General features: G+C 33.4%; 1 protein-coding gene across 1 annotated transcript in view; it reads left to right on the top strand.

Moving 5' to 3' along the window:
* LOC134239117 (uncharacterized) overlaps positions 1-15,700 on the top strand; it is a 33,288-nt gene extending 17,588 nt beyond the window's left edge. The window contains exons 4-10 of the mRNA XM_062721273.1: positions 7,950-8,118; positions 12,770-12,862; positions 13,156-13,319; positions 13,440-13,502; positions 13,631-13,714; positions 14,219-14,281; positions 14,424-15,700. Coding sequence (XP_062577257.1) covers positions 7,950-8,118; positions 12,770-12,862; positions 13,156-13,319; positions 13,440-13,502; positions 13,631-13,714; positions 14,219-14,281; positions 14,424-14,581 — 794 coding nt within the window. The 3' untranslated portion in view covers positions 14,582-15,700. The remainder of the gene's footprint in view (positions 1-7,949; positions 8,119-12,769; positions 12,863-13,155; positions 13,320-13,439; positions 13,503-13,630; positions 13,715-14,218; positions 14,282-14,423) is intronic.
* Positions 15,701-22,044: the final 6,344 nt, after the last annotated feature.

Genomic DNA, 22,044 nt, shown 5'->3' with positions numbered 1-22,044 from the left:
GGGGGGTCGTCTTGAACATAGTAAATAGCCATAACGTTTGAACGGTAAGTACTAGGGCTTTCGTATTTCAAATATGTAATCCTTGTGAAAAGAACTTTTATTGGATACGACGAACTTTGACCCTTTGACCTAGACCTTGGAGAACACATGTGTACATCTGAATCTTTTTTTCTGTGTCGTTTCTATGGCAACCGTGAGCGACTCATTACAATTATTTTGAAAATAGAAATCACTTTGACACATTGCAAGGAATAAACATTGAAAGTTTCAAAACGATTGCCTGAGTAGTTATTGAGAAAATCGAAATTAAAGAATTTTTACTTTCACCCGGTTTCCATGGCAATAATCGATTATATGAAAATTTTAAATACGAGTTGCAGAACTACAGATACTAATGCTTAAAATAAGAAAAGTTTCATGACGAACGTTTAAGGGACCAGAGAGAACACTCTCGGACAAAATTTGTCGCTTTTTACAGGTTTCCATGGCAACGGTAGACATATTGGAACTGAACGACCTCACTGCACAACTACAACCAGTGATCGTCCTTTGAGGAAAGTTTCAGGAAGATTGTCCCAGCCATCTCCGAGAAACAGCCTGGATAAAAAAAACATGCGTACAATATCAATATGTCGTCCCCGACTTCGTTCGGGGCGACATAATAACTCCTGAATTTTTCTAATCAATAACTCCTGAATTTTCCCCGTCAATTCGAGCATTTCTGCATTGCAGAGAGCTGATGTGTGTTATGAGATGATAAATCATGTGTGAACTTTCTCAGTTTAGCGGAATCATGAACATTTTCGGCGAGATGAATGTTTTGTATACAGTGGTGATCAAGGCTTTGCGAACCATCAGGAGCGGATCAAAGAATTTATGAATGAATAAAAACTATGGAAATGACGTACCAATTTTTTAATTTATACTTGCACTATCTAATGAAATGAATAATATACAAGTGATAGATATACAAGAAAACGCGAAATGATAATAAATGCAGCTGACAATCGTTATTTTTTTTTATATAGATAAAATAAAATATTTATAAATTCAAGAGACAAAACAGAAGGAGAATGAATGATGGCAAAATATCACATGACGGGAACTGAATTTTATGAATGAAGATTTTAAAAAGTTACTTGTAAGTTGTATATGTTATATCTGTGTATTCTACTTGGCTGTGTGCTTCAAAAAAAAAGGGGGGGGGGTCGTCTTGAACATAGTAAATAGCCATAACGTTTGAACGGTAAGTACTAGGGCTTTCGTATTTCAAATATGTAATCCTTGTGAAAAGAACTTTTATTGGATACGACGAACTTTGACCCTTTGACCTAGACCTTGGAGAACACATGTGTACATCTGAATCTTTTTTTCTGTTTCGTTTCTATGGCAACCGTGAGCGACTCATTACAATTATTTTGAAAGTAGAAATCACTTTGACACATTGCAAGGAATAAACATTGAAAGTTTCAAAACGATTGCCTGAGTAGTTATTGAGAAAATCGAAATTAAAGAATTTTTACTTTCACCCGGTTTCCATGGCAATAATCGATTATATGAAAATTTTAAATACGAGTTGCAGAACTACAGATACTAATGCTTAAAATAAGAAAAGTTTCATGACGAACGTTTAAGGGACCAGAGAGAACACTCTCGGACAAAATTTGTCGCTTTTTACAGGTTTCCATGGCAACGGTAGACATATTGGAACTGAACGACCTCACTGCACAACTACAACCAGTGATCGTCCTTTGAGGAAAGTTTCAGGAAGATTGTCCCAGCCATCTCCGAGAAACAGCCTGGATAAAAAAAACATGCGTACAATATCAATATGTCGTCCCCGACTTCGTTCGGGGCGACATAATAACTCCTGAATTTTTCTCATCAATAACTCCTGAATTTTCCCCTTCAATTCGAGCATTTCTGCATTGCAGAGAGCTGATGTGTGTTATGAGATGATAAATCATGTGTGAACTTTCTCAGTTTAGCGGAATCATGAACATTTTCGGCGAGATGAATGTTTTGTATACAGTGGTGATCAAGGCTTTGCGAACCATCAGGAGCGGATCAAAGAATTTATGAATGAATAAAAACTATGGAAATGACGTACCAATTTTTTAATTTATACTTGCACTATCTAATGAAATGAATAATATACAAGTGATAGATATACAAGAAAACGCGAAATGATAATAAATGCAGCTGACAATCGTTATTTTTTTTTATATAGATAAAATAAAATATTTATAAATTCAAGAGACAAAACAGAAGGAGAATGAATGATGGCAAAATATCACATGACGGGAACTGAATTTTATGAATGAAGATTTTAAAAAGTTACTTGTAAGTTGTATATGTTATATCTGTGTATTCTACTTGGCTGTGTGCTTCAAAAAAAGGGGGGGGGGTCGTCTTGAACATAGTAAATAGCCATAACGTTTGAACGGTAAGTACTAGGGCTTTCGTATTTCAAATATGTAATCCTTGTGAAAAGAACTTTTATTGGATACGACGAACTTTGACCCTTTGACCTAGACCTTGGAGAACACATGTGTACATCTGAATCTTTTTTTCTGTTTCGTTTCTATGGCAACCGTGAGCGACTCATTACAATTATTTTGAAAGTAGAAATCACTTTGACACATTGCAAGGAATAAACATTGAAAGTTTCAAAACGATTGCCTGAGTAGTTATTGAGAAAATCGAAATTAAAGAATTTTTACTTTCACCCGGTTTCCATGGCAATAATCGATTATATGAAAATTTTAAATACGAGTTGCAGAACTACAGATACTAATGCTTAAAATAAGAAAAGTTTCATGACGAACGTTTAAGGGACCAGAGAGAACACTCTCGGACAAAATTTGTCGCTTTTTACAGGTTTCCATGGCAACGGTAGACATATTGGAACTGAACGACCTCACTGCACAACTACAACCAGTGATCGTCCTTTGAGGAAAGTTTCAGGAAGATTGTCCCAGCCATCTCCGAGAAACAGCCTGGATAAAAAAAACATGCGTACAATATCAATATGTCGTCCCCGACTTCGTTCGGGGCGACATAATAACTCCTGAATTTTTCTCATCAATAACTCCTGAATTTTCCCCTTCAATTCGAGCATTTCTGCATTGCAGAGAGCTGATGTGTGTTATGAGATGATAAATCATGTGTGAACTTTCTCAGTTTAGCGGAATCATGAACATTTTCGGCGAGATGAATGTTTTGTATACAGTGGTGATCAAGGCTTTGCGAACCATCAGGAGCGGATCAAAGAATTTATGAATGAATAAAAACTATGGAAATGACGTACCAATTTTTTAATTTATACTTGCACTATCTAATGAAATGAATAATATACAAGTGATAGATATACAAGAAAACGCGAAATGATAATAAATGCAGCTGACAATCGTTATTTTTTTTTATATAGATAAAATAAAATATTTATAAATTCAAGAGACAAAACAGAAGGAGAATGAATGATGGCAAAATATCACATGACGGGAACTGAATTTTATGAATGAAGATTTTAAAAAGTTACTTGTAAGTTGTATATGTTATATCTGTGTATTCTACTTGGCTGTGTGCTTCAAAAAAAAGGGGGGGGGTCGTCTTGAACATAGTAAATAGCCATAACGTTTGAACGGTAAGTACTAGGGCTTTCGTATTTCAAATATGTAATCCTTGTGAAAAGAACTTTTATTGGATACGACGAACTTTGACCCTTTGACCTAGACCTTGGAGAACACATGTGTACATCTGAATCTTTTTTTCTGTTTCGTTTCTATGGCAACCGTGAGCGACTCATTACAATTATTTTGAAAGTAGAAATCACTTTGACACATTGCAAGGAATAAACATTGAAAGTTTCAAAACGATTGCCTGAGTAGTTATTGAGAAAATCGAAATTAAAGAATTTTTACTTTCACCCGGTTTCCATGGCAATAATCGATTATATGAAAATTTTAAATACGAGTTGCAGAACTACAGATACTAATGCTTAAAATAAGAAAAAATAATCGATTATATGAAAATTTTATACAGATTTATGCTTAAAATAAGAAAAGTTTCTGAACGTTTACCAGAGAGAACACTCACAAAATTTGCACAGGTTTCCATGGCTACCATCGGACCAGTACAACCAGTGATCGTCCTTTGAATAAGAAACAGAGTAAAAACAGAGTATGTTCCCCAACTTCGTTTGGGGAACATAACTAGATGAGATCTCGTTGCGAGCAACGAGTAGGTCTTCCGTTGAATTTCTCGATAAGATGAGATGTGATTTTGACTGAGATATTAGTTAAAAGAGAATGACATTAAGTTTTTCTTCATTAAATTTAAAGTTTCTGATTTTTATCACGATATTCTGAACATCTTTTGTTCACTATAGCTTATAAAAATGCTCCCCCTTTTCGAGACGTAAAGCATAAAAAATATAGCATTTTGGCCCCTTGCAACCCTTATTACGTAAGATATGACTAAACTTTTATAATATATTGTTGCAAATCATTAAGATGAATACTTTTGCTTCAGTAATACGTCATAAAATATTGATCATTAGAGAGTTATAGATAAAAGACTTTTGACCCCTCTGAACCCCTAAATTGAGGGGTCAGCCCTTTTTTTTCTTGGTATCAAATGAAAGGTCTTGTGAATTTGAAGATATTTTGCTCAGTATTTATTCAGAGATATTTATTCGTTGTGGAGATATGCTGAATGGAAACATTTAGGGGCCTCCCTTACAAGTCCTTAACGGGGCCATTTTACAAAAATTCAAAGTATGCATATTGTTTAGAACATTATTCTGACCATCTTTTGTTCAATATTGCTTATCAAAATTTTCCCCCTTTTCGAGATATGAAGCGTCAAAGATTTAGCATTCTGGCCCCTTGTTACCCCTAATTACGTAATATATGATCAAAATTTTATCATATATTGTTGCAATTTGTTAAGATTAATACTTTTGCTACAGTAATGTATAACAAAATATTAATCATTAGAGAATTATTGAATAAAAGACTTTTGGCCCTCTGAGCCCCTAATTTGAGGGGTCAGCCCTATTTTCTTGGTATCAAATGAAAGGTCTTGTGATTTTAAAGATATTTTGCTCAGTATTTATTCAGAGATTTCTATTCATTGTGGAGATATGCTAAATGGAGATATTTAGGGGCTACCCCTACAAGTCCTTAACGGGGCCGTTTTACAAAAATTCAAAGTATACATATTGTTTAGAACATTATTCTGACCATCTTTTGTTCAATATTGCATATTGAAATATTCCCCCTTTTTGAGATATAAATCGTCAAAGATTTGACATTCTGGCCCCTTGTGACCCCTAATTACGGAACATATGATCAAAATTGTATCATATATTGTTGCAAATCATTAAGATGAATACTTTTGCTTCAGTAATCCATAACAAAATATTGATTACTATAAAGTTATAGATAAAAGATTTTTGCCCCCTCTGAGCCCCTAATTTGAGGGGTCAGCCCCATTTTCTTGGTATCAAATGAAAGGTCTTGTGATTTTAAAGATATTTTGTTCAGTATTTATTCAGAGATTTTTATTCGTTGTGGAGATATGCTGAATGGAAATATTTAGGGGCCAATCCTAAAAGTCCTAAACGGGGCTGTTTTACAAAAATTCAAAGTATGCATATTGTTTAGAACATTATTCTGACCATCTTTTGTTCAATATCGCTTATCAAAATATTCCCCCTTTTTGAGATATAAAGCGTCAAAAATTTGACATTCTGGCCCCTTGTGACCCCTAATTACGTAACATATGATCCGAATTTTTTCATATATTGTTGCAAATTGTTAAGATAAATACTTTTGCTTCAGTAATGTATCACAAAATATTGATCATTAGAGAGTTATAAATAAAAGACTTTTAGCCCCTCTGAGCCCCTAATTTGAGGGGTCAGCCCCTTTTTCTTGATATCGAATGAAAGGTCTTGTGATTTCAAAGACTTTTGTTTAACACCAATTCAGAGATTTCTTTTCGTTTTGGAGATATGCTGAATGGAAATATTTAGGGGCCACCCCTACAAGTCCTTAATGGGGCCATTTTACAAAAATTCAAAGTAGGCATATTGTATAGAATGTTATTTTGACCGTCTTTTGTTCAATATTGCTTATCAAAATATTCCTACTTTTTGAGATATAAATCGTCAAAGATTTGACATTCTGGCCCCTTGTGACCCCTAATTACGTAACATATGATGAAAATATTATCATATATTGTTGCAAATCGTTCAGATAAATACTTTTGCTTCAGTAATGTATAACAGAATATTGATCATTAGGGAGTTATAGATAAAAGAATTTTGGCCCCTCTGAGCCCCTAATTTGAAGGGTCAGCCCCTTTTTCTTGATATCAAATGAAAGGTCTTATGATTTTGAAGATTTTTTGTTCAACACTTATTCAGAGATTTCTATTCGTTGTGGAGATATGCTTAACGGAAATATTTAGGGGCCACTCCTACAAGTCCTTAATGGGGCCGTTTTACAAAAATTCAAAGTATGCATATTATTAAAAACATTATTCTGACCATCTTTTGTTCAATATTGCTTATCAAAATATCCCCCCTTTTCGAGATATAAAGCGTCAAAGATGTGACATTCTGGCCCCTTGTGACCCCTAATTACGTAACATATTATCAAAATAGTATCATTTATTGTTGCAAATCGTTAAGATGAATACTTTTGCTTCTGTAATTTATAACAAAATATTGATCATAAGAGAATTATAGATAAAAGACTTTTGGCCCCTCTGAGCCCCTAATTTGAGGGGTCAGCCCCTATCTCTTGATATTAAATGAAAGGTCTTGTGATTTTGAAGATTTTTTATTCAACACTTATTCAGAGATTTCTATTCGTTGTGGAGCTATGCTAAATGAAAATATTTAAGGGCCACTCCTACAAGTCCTTAATGGGGCCGTTTTACAAAAATTAAAAGTATGCATATTGTTTAGAACATTATTCTGACCATCTTTTGTTCAATATTGCTTATCAAAATATTCCCCCTTTTCGAGTTATAAAGCGTCAAAGATGTGACATTCTGGCCCCTTGTGACCCCTAATTACGCAAGATATGCTTAAAAGTTTATAATATATTATTCCAAATGGTCTAAAATTAAATAATATCGAAAATTCGAGCAGAAAAAATGATAAAATTTTTTGGTCATTTGGGGGATCGAACCCGGGTCGCCCGCGTGACAATCCAACGCGCTAACCATTTAGCCATTGGGATCGCCGCTTCGCGTTTTCAAATGCAAATATCTATAGATTGGCTTTTTCGATTTTCAAACAAATTACATATTTCGCTTCTGCAAAAGGGTCTCTATTCAAATGAAAAACAAAAATATTAAAAAAGAAAAGTTGAAAAATTGCGTTTTTTAAATTCGCTTCCGGTATCGACCGGAAGTACTGACGACGCACGAAAAGGCAATTCTGCAACGCTATTGATCATGAACTATCATCTCCAATTAATCTTCACTTCATATCTTAAGCAGTTTTCGCTAAGTAATCAAGACAAAATTGCATTTTAAAATTAGAAAATTGGCCATATCTCACGACCGGAAGTGACGACGTCAACGAAAAAAATTTCCAATAAGGTTCAGATCAGAACCTATCAGATGTCAAAGTTTCATGAGAATCGGTCTGGTAGTTTACGAGAAATCGCGTGCACAAAATCGGTAAGAATAATAATAATAATAATAACAGGGAAAAAGAAACCGAAGAATAACAAGAAGGTCTTCCGTTGGAGACGGAAGACCTTAATAATAAGAAACAGAGTAAAAACAATATGTTCCCCAACTTCGTTTGGGGAACATAATTATTCAGACAGCTTATTCAGATAGCGGAGTAAAACAAACCTTTATCATAATGAAAGTAACTAATTCGGGGGGAATAAAAAGGAAACAATTCTGTGTTCTTTTTACAGACTCGATTCCGACAGATTCCTTTCCATTGTCGGGGTGCCAGAGGAAATGCCGTTGTGACGAAACAAATGGCTTTGAAGGACCTGATCCCTGCAATTGTCAACATAAATCCTATATTCTACCATCAAGAAAGTCTCGTAATGAAAACATAAAAGATTCAAATACATCTAGGTAATCCAAGTGTATTGGCAAAATTTAAAATTGACATTTCACATACAAAACAGTGTCTGTTGTCAGAGTTACAATGGAAATATTTTTTTACAGACAGGGCATTGAATTTAAACAATATTTTACATGCTAAGTGGTTACAATTTTCATATCAAATTCACGTGAATGGCTTAAACCTAGAAATAAAGATGATAATTAAACTAAGTTCATCAACTCTGATATCAAAGAATTTAAAATATAGACCAATAGGCTCCAAAGGTAACTGGAGTGACTTCTTCATCAGCAAATTTGGTATCTATTTGATTCTTAAAAGGCAATGTTAAACTGGGCTATTTTATATAGCCCCAATCTCCTCGGGGTGGGGGTATATTATTAAACAGAATTATTTCCCGTGTATTCCTTAGTAAAACATCATACGCCACCGTCCTATATACATTACAAGTATTCAAGAAGTGATGTAACACTTTAAAAAAAAAAAACTTTTAAAATTTGAAATCATTCACCACGATAAATTAAAGTCCAGGCTTTTTGACATCATCTCATTCTCCACGATAAATTATACAGTGTAGTGGTTACTCCTCCTACAGTTTTGGTCTGATTTCAATATAACTTGGCACACAAGTAGACTACACTAAGATACATAATTCTGTGTATCGGTTTTTGATTTCGAAGAACGGTGTTGTCGTGGTTATTAAAAATAGAAATTTCTGTGAAATTGTTTCAAAATGCTACTCCTCCTACAGTTTTGGTCTGATTTCATTATAACTTGGCACACAAGTAGACTACACTAAGATACACAATTCTGTGTATCTGGTTTAGACTTCGATGAATGGTGTTGCCGTAGTTACTAAAATAGAAATTTCCTTGAAAAACATTCAAAATTCTACCCCTTCTACAGTTTTCGATGAACGGTGGTGCCGTGGTTACTAAAAATAGAAATTTTTCTGACATTGTTTCAAAATGCTACTCCTCCTACAGTTTTAGACTGATTTCATTATAACTTGGCACACAAGTGGACTACACTAAGATACATAATTCTGTTTATCGGTTTTGATTTCGATGAATGGTGTTGCCGTGGTTACTAAAAATAGAAATTTCTGTGAAATTGTTTCAAAATGCTACTCCTCCTACAGTTTTGGTCTGATTTCAATATAACTTGGCACACAAGTAGACTACACTAAGATGCACAAATCGGTGTATTAGTTTTTGATTTTAATTTTGCACACAAGTAGACTCCACTAAGATACACAATTCTGTTTATCATTTTTTAGCTCACCTCAACGAAGTTGGGGGGAGCTTATGTGATACCCTCGGCGTCGGCGTCGGTGTCGGTGTCGGCGTCGGCGTCCCAGGTTAAGGTTAAGTTTTTTGGAGCAGTTTTCTTTTTAATTACTTCTGTGTCCTATACTGATTAGACATGCATGGAAGATGGTTTTAGTGTGTTTTATTGTACCAGACAAAGTTTCAGATGCTGCAATTTCAGCAAAGGAATTACCAGGTTAATGTTTTTGGAGCAGGTTAACATTTTTGGTGCAGTTTTTGGTGTGGGTTTCATTTCCAAGTAACTATAAGCCCTATGTTGACCAAACTTGCATGGATGATACATCTAAGGATGCATACTACCGGGCTTGCTTCGGATGCTGAATCTGACCTACATTTTCCGGTTGAGTGAACAGGTTAAAGTTTTTGGTGTAGGTTTCATTTCCAATTAACTATAAGCCCTATGTTGATCAAACTTGCATGGATGATACATCTAAGGATGCATACTACCGGGCTTGCTTCGGATGCTGAATCTGACCTACATTTTCCGGTTGAGTGAACAGGTTAAAGTTTTTGGTGAGGGTTTCATTTCCAAGTAACTATAAGCCCTATGTTGACCAAACTTGCATGGATGATACATCTAAGGATGCATACTACCGGGCTTGCTTCGGATGCTGAATCTGACCTACATTTTCCGGTTGAGTGAACAGGTTAAAATTTTGGTGCAGGTTTCATTTCCAAGTAACTATAAGCCCTATGTTGACCAAACTTGCATGGATGATACATCTAAGGATGCATACTACCGGGCTTGCTTCGGATGCTGAATCTGACCTACATTTTCCAGTTGAGTGAACAGGTTAATGTTGTTGGTGCAGGTTTCATTTGCAAGTAACTTTAAGCCCTATGTTGACCAAACTTGCATGGATGATACATCTAAGGATGCATACTACCGGGCTTGCTTCGGATGCTGAATCTGACCTACATTTTCCAGTTGAGCAAACAGGTTAATGTTGGTGCAGGTTTCATTTGCAAGTAACTTTAAGCCCTATGTTGACCAAACTTGCATGGATGATACATCTAAGGATGCACACTACCAGGCTTGCTTCGGATGCTGAATCTGACCTACATTTTCCGGTTGAGTGATTAGTTAAAAGTTTTTGGTGCAGGTTTCATTTCCAAGGAACTATGAGTTCTTTAATGACCAATCTTGCATAGATGATACATCTAAGGATGCATACTTCCAGGCTTGTTTCGGATGCTGAATCTGACCTACTTTTTGTGGATGAGTGAAAATGTTAGTTTTGATGCACGTTTCATTTCCAATAAACTATGAGCCCTATAATGAGCAAACTTGCATGGATGATACATCTAAGGATGCACACTAATGGACTTGCTTCGGATGCTGAATTGGACATACATTTTTCAGATAATAGACAAGGTAAAAGTTATGGTTGCAGGTCTATTACCAAAAACTATAAGGCTAATATAACATTGTATAAACCAAACTTGCACAAATGCTGCATCAAGAGATGAAAACTCTCAAATTTGCTTCAGATGCTGGATTTTCATTACATTTTCATGAAGAAGAAGTAGTTTAAATTTGTTATGTAGGTCTATTTCAAAGTATCAGATCAAAATTGCTTTTAAAAATATTTTCATTTTTGGAATGTATACTTTTTGTTGGTTAATTGTGTGACTTTGCCTTCCTTAAAGACAACATTTGTTGAGGTGAGCTCTGTAATCTCTGATTACCTATGTTTTATTTCGATGAACATTATTGCCTTGGTTACTAAAAATAGAAGTTTCTGTAAAATACTATCAAAATGCTACCCCAAATACAGTTTCAGTCTGATTATAATATAATGTGGCAAATAAATAGACTACACTAAGAACATAGAGACTTAATCAAGGATCATTATTCTATTTATTGCTGTTGTAAAGTTTCAATTCCCAACTGCTACTTTTCTCTTCCTTTTCTATAAGTACAAACCAGGAGAGCGTCAGTCTCGACAGAGACTTCTGGTTTTTAGCTCTACTGGTTAGAGACCAGAAGAGCTTATGCGATAGTAAGGTGTCCGTCATCCGTCCGTCTGTCTGTAAACAATTTTTCAAAATGCTACTCCTCCTACAGTTTTGGTCTGATTATATAATGACTTGGCACACAAGAAGACTACACTAAGATACATAGAATAGTGCATCGGTTTTTGATTTCGATGAACAATGTTACCTTGGTTACTAAAAGTAGAATTTTCTGTGAAATTCCTTTAAAACGCTAATCCTCCTACAGTTTTGGTCTGATTTCAGTATTACTTGGCACACAAGTAGACTACACTAAGATACAAAAAAAAGTGCATCGGATTTTGATTTCGATGAACGGTGTTGCCATGGTTAGTTGGTTACTAAAAATAAAATTTTCTGTGAAATAACTTTAAAATGCTACTACTTCTACAGTTTTGGTCTGATTTCAATGTTACTTGGCACACAAGTAGACTACACTAAGATACATAGTGCATCGGTTTTTGATTTCGATGAACGGTGTTGCCATGGTTACTAAAAATAGAATTTTCTATGAAATAACTTTAAAATGCTGCTCCTTCTACAGTTTTGGTCTGATTTCAATATAACTTGGCACACAAGTAGACTACACTAAGATACATAGAAAAGTGCATTGGTTTTTGATTTCGATGAATGGTGTTGCCATGGTTACTAAAAATAGAATTTTTTGTGAAATTCCTTTAAAATGCTACTCCTCCTACAGTTTTGGTCTGATTTCCAAATTACTTAACACAAGTAGACTACACTAAGATACATAGAATAGTGCATCGGATTTTGATTTCAATGAACAGTGTTGCCATGGTTAGTTGGTTACTAAAAATAGAATTTTCTGTGAAATAACTTTTAAACGCTACTCCTTCTACAGTTTTGGTCTGATTTCAATATAACTTGGCACACAAGACTACACTTAGATATAGAGAATAGTGCATCGGTTTTTGATTTCGATGAACAGTGTTGCCATGGTTATTTAAAATAGAATTTTCTGTGAAATTCCTTTAAACGCTACTCCTCCTACAATTTTGGTCTGATTTATATATAACTTGGCACACAAGTAGACTACACTAAGGTACATAATATAGTGAATCGGTTTTTGATTTCGATGAACGGTGTTGCCTTTGTTACTAAAGATAGAAATATCCGTGAAATTCCTTTAAAACGCTACCCCTTCTACAGTTTTGGTCTGATGGCAATGGCTTCTTTTCTCATCCTTTGTTATAAGTACAAACCAGTAGAGCTAGTCTCGACAGAGACTTCTGGTTGTATTCTTATGTAAAATAAATTTATTTATTTATTTTTTAAATTTGTGTTGAATGACATTCTAATTTCTTTTAATTTCTAGCACGAGTGAAAATTTTAAAGAAGAAAAGAAGCAAACCAAGACCGACAGATTTCTCAATAATACTACCGGAGAAGACAACAAAATTTATTTAAAGTAAGAATTGTTGAATTACTATAAGTTCTTTGTAATGCCAAGATAGTATTATCTAAAATTTCATAAATGAGTTCTAATATCTGAGAGAGAGAGAGAGAGAGAGAGAGAGAGAGAGAGAGAGAGAGAGAGAGAGAGAGAGAGAGAGTGAGAGAGAGAGAGAGAGCACGTCTTTTCCTTTTAAAAAAAACAACATTGTTTATGCAAAGCTAAGATTTAAAAAAAAATCAAATGTCTTGTAAGTAAATAAATATCTAAATATCTTTCATAATTCATAAAATAATTTTTCTTACCAGTCGTAAGCATGACACCCCCGACACTTTGTTGATAGTGGGAGGGATATCTCTGGCCTCGGTCCTGGTCGCCAATATAATACTAGTTGTAGTTTGTTACAAAAGAGGAAAATGCAAAGGAAAAACACTGGATCCGACCTCCACAACACTGACATGCTTTTACCAAGGTTTTAATTCATAATAGACATCAAAGATCTTTTAAAATGAATAAATAAAAGTATTTTGTACCTGAAATCTTTGGATATAAAATAATTTTCAAAAAGTCAAAGAGTGATTTTTTTTTTCAGCACCGCCTAATACGGAGAGAACTCAGCGACCGGAAGCACGAGTTCCTCCTTATAGATACGAAGGTATAATAAGATACATTTTCATCAAACCATCTACCTATAATTTGATAAATACCTTGACCCGAAAATTGAAATGTTACCTCATTTTTTCATAAATATCTTTTGGACAATTTTATTGTCGCATTTTACAGAAGCAGAATCCAGTAATGAAAGGTCCCAACCACTCCTCGTCCCAGATGATAATACCATGAATACGCTTCCAGTCAGTCAGTCAGGTATATTAAGACATAATTACCGTATAAGTGGAAATTTTAGCGAGACGCAAATTTAGCGATTTCTACCTGGTATTTTATTCGTAACGAGAAATAATTTTAGCGATTTCAAAATGCTAGCTAAAGAAGCTATTACAAATAATACGCAATTAAGTTTTAGCGATATTCAATTTTAGTGATGTCAGCACCCTCGCTAATAATGCCAAAATTAAATCCTCGCTAAAAATTCTACTTATACGGTATATTAGTTAAAAAACGAGTGTCATCCGTATAAATATATCAGTGAAGTTCCATCCTTAAACTTTCCTTATATACTTATCTTCGTTTCTCTGTTTCAATGTAGGTCGAGACCAGATCTATTCTCGTCCAATTAACATACAAGGTGGGTCAATCAATAACGTCAAGTAAACTAAAGTGATTTTCTTTATTTCTTGTATAATAAGTTTCATAGTTTAAGAAAGTCATTGAACTGGTGATATAAAATATTTGTTTATTCGTATTGTATAGATAATCACGAATCCGGCTTTGGTACGGGTTCCAATTATGGCCCTCACACAATTAACGTGCAAGGTAGGTCAATCAAATAAAGTCATGTAATCCACTGATAAACTAAGTGTTTTTGTGGAGTTTTTTTTTTCTTTTCATAGTTTAAGAAAAAAAATGAATTAGTGATTAATAAAAAAATATTTGTTATTTGTATTGTATATACTAGATCATCAAGAACCCACCTTGGAAACGCTTTCCACCCTTGACCCACAAACAATTAACGAAGCAAGTTCACAGTGGAATGGCCTTGATGAATACAGGGTTCCCGGTGTTCGTTTTGAAGACCGGTATCACTCATCGAACTACTATCGTCTTTCTGATTAACAGACTGAAAATTTTTGATTTACTAAACTGTATTGACTGTCATTTTGTGGAGAAACTATTGGCATCTTAAAGTTTGATCATACATCAACATGTTGATCCTTCCAAGAGATCTGATACTGTTGTATTAATTGACGAACATGAGCGGTAATTGAAAATATTCATGAAGCTGTGAAGCGAGGCGTTCAGCCAGGCCACATTCTGTAGAGACTTAAACTAACAAATTTTGTTGGAGACGATAAAACACGAAAAGTCAGTACTTGGTTTATTGTGGTCCACACATGTACTAAACCATGCACCTGAGAATTAATTCTGTTACATCTCTTAAAAGGTACATAAAATGATTCACAGTTACATTATAAACAAAACTACAAATTTTGAGAGGAAGAGGGTGGGAACAAATCAGACACATGAGTCAGATCATGTACTTATTGGTCTGGAGGAAGTAAAATTACTATCGAGATCTAAAAGTATTGAAATCTTATTTTAACAAACATGAAGCAAAAAGGATTCCCTGCAATTTTTTTCAAAATCATTTATGCCTCCCCCTCCCCCCCCCCCTTAAAAAATTGATCTCACTGAAAAGAAAAGTTTAATAGCTTGTGAATCAAATGAGCATATTGGAGACTAAGTATGAAGATGGACAGCGATCGATGAAATGAAGATAACAAACTTGATCGAAAGTTCATATCAACTCATCACGAGCAAAGCCACCACAAGCCCCTGAGAACAAAGATTGGATCGGGGGCCATGAAGGAGTAAGCATCCTCTGTCAACTTGTGATATCTATCGTCTGCTCCTTATGTTTGCAAACATAACCAGTATATCGAAATCTGATTGTAAATGAGATTGTTAAATTTTTTGTATTATCAGTGCCAGTTTTTATGAAATTGTTCTTACTAGAATATGCTTTTACATAGAGAGTAAATGGAAAGATCATAACTCTAAATGCAGTTGATAATGTAAATTGCGGCATTTACAAGGGAAGTTAACGATAGAAAAAAATGGTCATCAGCTTTAATAAATTTTATTGTTAGTTTGGAATCGGTGTCTTTATCTAATAAAATCGTATATAAGAAGTGAAGAAAACTCTGTGTGTGTTTTATTTCGAGTGCAGTTGGATTTACCACTTCAAATAGGAATGAAAACAACTGTTTTTTGCCAAAACGTTGACAATATGTCGAATTATAGGTCACAGTAAAGGACCATTTTCATGTAGATTTTTTTCTTCAAAAAATTCTGCCTCATAGGTCTGTTAATAACAGGGTACAATAAGTAGCCATGGAAATTCAACAGAATGAAGATGGTCTCCAAAACCCTACTCGTTTGTAAAATTTTAATGACTCTAACAAAATAAGATTGCAGATGGCCAATGGAAAAGTATGCAGGGTTCCATTTTTAGCTCACCTGAGCCGAAGGCTCAAATGAGCTTTTCTGATCACATTTTGTCCGGCGTCTGTCTGTCTGTCCGTCTGTCTGTCCGTCCGTCTGTCTGTCCGTAAACTTTTCACATTTTCGACTTCTTCTCAAGAACCACTGGGCCAATTTCAACCAAACTTGCCACAAAGCATCCTTAGGTGAAGGGGATTCAAGTTTGTTCAAATGAAGGGCCACGCCCTTATTCAAGGGGAGATAATTGGGAATTAATGAAAATTTGGTGGTATGTTTTAAAAATATTCTTCTCCAGAACCACTGTGCCTTGAAAGATGAAACTTATGGGGAAACATCCTCAGGAAGTGTAGATTCAAATTTGTTCAATTCATGACCCCCGGGGGTAGGGCGTGGCCACAATGGCCGACCAAAGTTTTACATAGAAATATATAGGAAAATTCTTTAAAAAGCTTCTTCCCAAGAATGACAAAGCCATAATTCATCATATTTATTTGGAAGCATGCTCAGGTAGTGTAGATTCAAGTTTGTTCAAATCCTGACCCCCGGGGGTAGGGCGGGGCCAAAATGGCCGACGAAAGTTTTACACAGAAATATATAGGAAAATTCTTTAAAAATCTTCTTCTCAAGAATGACAAAGCCATTATTCATCATATTTATATGGAAGCATGCTCAGGTAGTGTAGATTCAATTTTGTTCAAATCATGACCCCCGGGGGTAGGGCGGGGCCAAAATGGCCGATCAAAGTTTTACATAGAAATATATAGGAAAATTCTTTAAAAATCCTCTTCTCAAGAATAACAAAGCCATAAATCATCATATATATATGAAAGCATGCTCAGGTAGTGTATGATGATATAAACAATAGAACAGATTTTTTTAAACGTACTAAAGACTGGATAAGTAAATACACAGAAAGTTTTGAAAATATGCTGATATGCGGCGATCTGAACTGTGTGTCGGACAACAATAATGATAAAAGTACTCTTTCTTTAAAACAACTTTTGAATAAGTTAAATTTGCATGATTTGTGGAAAACTATAAAAAGTGATAAACAAGGGTATACTTGGTGTAATGGAGAAAATACTCCAACAAGTAGAATTGACTATATTTTACTTTCAAATACTTTTTGTTATCAATGTAAAACTATAAGACTCCAAAACATTCCTGGTTCACATTCAAATGGAACAAGAATGTCTGATCATAAATGTATAATTTTCTCCATGTTAGTAAATGAAAATCTTAGAGGTCCAGGATACTGGAAATTCAACACATCTTTAATTGAAAATGAAAATTTTATCAGTGATATGAAAACTTTTCTCAAAGATTTTAATTATGATAGAGAAAACCCAATAGAATCATGGGAAGATTTAAAGAGAAATGTAAAAGATTTTTGTATTAACTTCTCCAAGAATCTATCAAAATCTTACAAAAGTAAAATAAATTTCATTCAAGAAGAATTAAAAAACATAGAAGACCTGCCCTATGAAAAAATTGATATGAATAGAAAAAGAAAATTAGAAAACGAATTAACAGAATTGATAAACAAAAAAGCAAAAGGTGCTCAAGTTAGATCAAGGGCAAACTGGATTGAAAATGGAGAGAAAAACACTTCATATTTCTTAACCTTAGAAAAGAAAAGACAGATATCAAACATAATAAAATCTTTAAATACTGAGCACGGTACTGTTTTTGATGAGGATGAAATATTGCAATCAACATGTAATTTTTTTGAAAAATTATACTCTTCAGAAAATGTAAGTGATAATAAGATAGAGGAATATCTCAAAGATTTACAGTTAGAATATACTATAAATGATAAGGAAAGAATAGAATTAGATGAATTTCCTTCAATATCTGATTGTAAAGAAGCAGTGTTTAACATGAAGAAAAATAAATCACCAAGACTTGATGGACTACCTTGTGAATTTTACCAAACATTCTGGGAAAATATTAAAGATTATTATTATTCGACTCTTAAGGAGATTTTTGAAAAAAACCAAATGGCATATACACAAAGGTTATCTTTAATAACTCTTTTATTTAAAAAAGGTGACTCTAAGAATATAACAAATTATAGACCTATTAGTCTAACAAATACTGATTATAAAATAATAGCATTTATCTTAGCTAATAAACTTCAAAAAATACTAAATAATGCAATACATGTAAATCAATCAGCATACATAAAAGGGCGCAACATAGCCTTAAATGCAAGATTAATTGTTGATATTTTTGAATATTGTGAAGAAAATAACATGGATTCAAAGACAAGGATGTCCTATTTCTGCTATTTTATTCCTATTCGTAGTAGAAGTATTAGCCATTGCTATTAGATCAAATTCTAACATTAATGACTGATATTATAAAGATTATACAACATGCAGATGACTGCACACTTCCATTAAAAGATAAGAAGTCCTTCAAACATTCTTTAGAGGTTATAGAAAAATTCAGTAAAGTATCTGGTATGAAACTAAACATGTCCAAAACAGAATGTCTTTTAACAGGCCAATGGAAAAATTTGTATCGGCAAATAGAAAATGTTGACGTTAATAATTCTTGTATAAAAGCCTTAGGGATCTTCATAGGGCATGATAAGGAACTATGTTACAATAAAAACTGGACAAAAATTGTAGACGACTTAGAAAAACTTTTTGAATCTTGGAAAAAAAGAAAATTAACAATTCTTGGCAAAGTCTGTGTAATTAATAGTCTAGCAATATCAAAAATTATATATGTTGGGTCAGTTTTAAGTTTTCCAAATGAAAATACACTTAAGAAAATACAAAGTCTAATTTTCAATTTTATATGGAATAAAAAAGATAGAATAAAACGAAACACTCAGATTGGAAGAGTTCAAGAAGGAGGAATAGGTATTGTCGATGTACCTTTAAAATTAAAATCCATAAAAGTATCGTGGATTAAAAACATATTAAGTAAAACAAATTCCTTATTCTTATTTGTTGATAGTTTGTGTAGAGAGAGAAATTTTGATTTTGAATATCTTTGTAAAACAAACGTTATTGATACCAAGGATTATCAAATTATGGAAAACTTTCCTTTGTTTTACAAAGAAATGCTTGTATTTTTTTAATGAATGTAAAAGAAACGAAAGAGAACTAAATTTAAATGCTTTATTAAAGGAACCACTGTGGTGCAATAATAAAATGAAGTTTAAAAACAAGCCACTATTTTTTGTAAATTGGCTGAAAAGTGGTTTTAAGTATATTGGTGATATTGTAGACAAAAGTGGTATGCAACCCATAGAATGGTTTAATGATAAACTTGTATGTAAGAGTAATTGGTTTTGTGAATATATGATAATGAAAAATGTAGTTTTGAAAGCTTTTGTAGATTATGATTTTACAAATATACAGTATGAAAATATCAAATATGAAAATAATGTATATGATTTACTATACCATCATCAAGTAACAGTTTTTGATATTACTTCAAAATTGATTTATAGCATTTTATGTCATGATAAATTTAAACCTCCGTTACATCAATATTATTATGAAAAATTGTTTGAAATTCCAAAAGCTGCTTGGAAATCTATATATGAACAAAAAATATTAGCAATTGTAGATAGAGGAATATCAGACTTTAATTATAGATTATTAAATAACTTATTGTGTAATAGAGTAATGTTGAAGAAATGGAAACATGTTGAAAATGAATTGTGTGTCTTTTGTAGAGATGTAAAAGAAAATAATGAACATCTTATTCTAAAATGTCAAAATGTGTCTCACATATGGGATGTTGTACAGCAAGTTTTGAAATTTGATATATCGAGGAAAAATATTGTTATTGGATTTTATAATGAAAAAAATGAAAAGATATTATTTTTGAATAGTATAATATCCCTGATTGCATGTAAAATTTACAAATACAAAATGTACTGTAGACTAGAAAACAAAGAAGAAAAGCCTAAAGAAATATGTTATTATATGAAGAGTATGTTGAATATTTTTTCAGAAGTATATAAGAAAATTCACCATATGAAATATTGTAATATTATAAAATGTATTAAAGACAAACTATAATTCATCAACCCATTGTAGAATAAGCCTGTTGTTCTACAAATCTTATCTGGGAGACAATAAATAGACTTTTTGAACTGGAGGTGTGGTCTCCCAGATATGTAAGGGTACTTACAATTATACATAAGTTATTCAGCTGTATTTTTAAAGGACTTTTCTTCAATTTGATATTTTGATTATTTATTTCAAATATATGATTCTCACATGACAAATAGAAAGAATGTAATTGTTCAACTTATCTAATCAATGTATTGTACATGTGTGTGACATGTATATTATGTTTTTGTTATTTGCAATAAATTTTAAAAAAAAAAAAAAAAAAAAAAAAAAAAAAAATGCTCAGGTAGTGTAGTTTGAAGTTTGTTCATATCATGACCACCCGGGGTAGGGCGGGGCCAAAATGGCCGACCAAACTTTTACATAGAAATATATAGGAAATTTTTTAAAAAATCTTCTTCTCAAGAATGACAAAGCCATAATTGATCATATTTATAAGGAAGCATCCTCAGGTAGTGTAGATTCAAGTTTGTTCAAATCGTGACCCCCGGGGGTAGGGCGGGGCCAAAATGACCAACCAAAGTTTTACATAGAAATATATAGGAAAATTCTTTAAAAATCATCTTCTCAAGAATAGCGAAGCCATGATTGGTCATGGGACTACTTTTTGATTTAAACTTTTCGATAATAAACCAATTTCTACTTTTTCCTAGCCACATTGCTCAGGTGAGCGATGTGGCCCATGGGCCGCTTGTTTAAATATCTTTTTTCCTCACAAAAATATATTGATATACATGTATATAATAATTATATTGTACACGTACTATATTTGGTTAGGTCCTTAATTACGCGGAAAGCAACTTTCCACAGATGAGAGAGACAAGTTCGTATCTAAATCCTGTGAATGGATAAAACTATAGCAGTACGAGGTTGTAACAATGTCGTCTTTTCTTGACAGTCTCGTGATTATAACTGCGGGTATCGAATGAGTAATTGGCTTTGACGAACTTGGATTTAATGTCACGTCTAATATTGCGAATAAATTCTTCTTCATAAAAAAAGGAAATAGGAAATTTTCAAATCTTTACCTTGTTTATCAGCAAAATTTCTCCATTGAAAATTAATCTGATTCTACACGCAGGTTCTGGAGCTGATAATAAAGGGATACTGCTGTTCCTAATTAACACCATTTATATGGTCTTCGGAGACTAAGTCTTCAAACAAACTGTTGGAATACCTATGAGCACTAATTGTGCTCCTTTATTAGCTGATCTGTTTTTATATTCCTAAGAAGCAGACTTCATTTATATATTTTTCAAGAGAAGAAAAAGAACTCTTGCTTTTGGCCTTCAACTCGGCATTTTAGATACTCAACGATGTTGTATCATTAACAATTTCCACTAATATGTTAACTCGATATATCAAAGTGAACACAAATGACACCACAGAATCTGCAATACCTGTTTCACATTTGGATGTTTTACTGACTATACTCGATAAGGACCAACTAACAAATAAATGTAGGACAAACGAGAAGACTTCATTTTTTTTCCATCGTCATCTTTCCTTAAAATTAATTATGATTTCCCCTGTATATGGTGTTTATGTCTTCAAGATTCTTCGATACTCAAGAGCAGGCTATGAGTACAATCTTTTTTTTTAAAAAAGCTTGTGTCAGGCTACTGACAAATTAATTGTTGTTACAGGGATTTCAACAAGACAACAAGCTCTTTAAAGTCGACATTTTGTAAATTCTAAGGTCGTTATAACAGCCTTGTTAGCAAATATAACCTAACTTTGGGTCGTAATGTGGCTGATTTGTTTCATGCCAGCTGTTAGACCTTTGTACTAAATTTAACTTGACTACTTGTGGTATTTCCCAAGGTTTAATAATGCTCTCTTGTGTTCATGCTCTGTTCATAAATTTGTTTTATCTGTACATTATTTAAGATCGATCACAGCTCGTTTTCTTTACCGTTTTCATTAACATTTTCTGAGGTTCCCTAAATCTATAACGTGTTTCAAAACTTCTTT

This window comes from Saccostrea cucullata, unplaced genomic scaffold, assembly GCF_032062105.1.
Source record: "Saccostrea cucullata isolate Sc308-1 unplaced genomic scaffold, CSIRO_AGI_Scuc_v1 ctg457, whole genome shotgun sequence".
In the NCBI taxonomy this organism is placed as follows: domain Eukaryota; kingdom Metazoa; phylum Mollusca; class Bivalvia; order Ostreida; family Ostreidae; genus Saccostrea; species Saccostrea cuccullata.
This window is presented reverse-complemented; position numbering and strand designations above follow the sequence as displayed.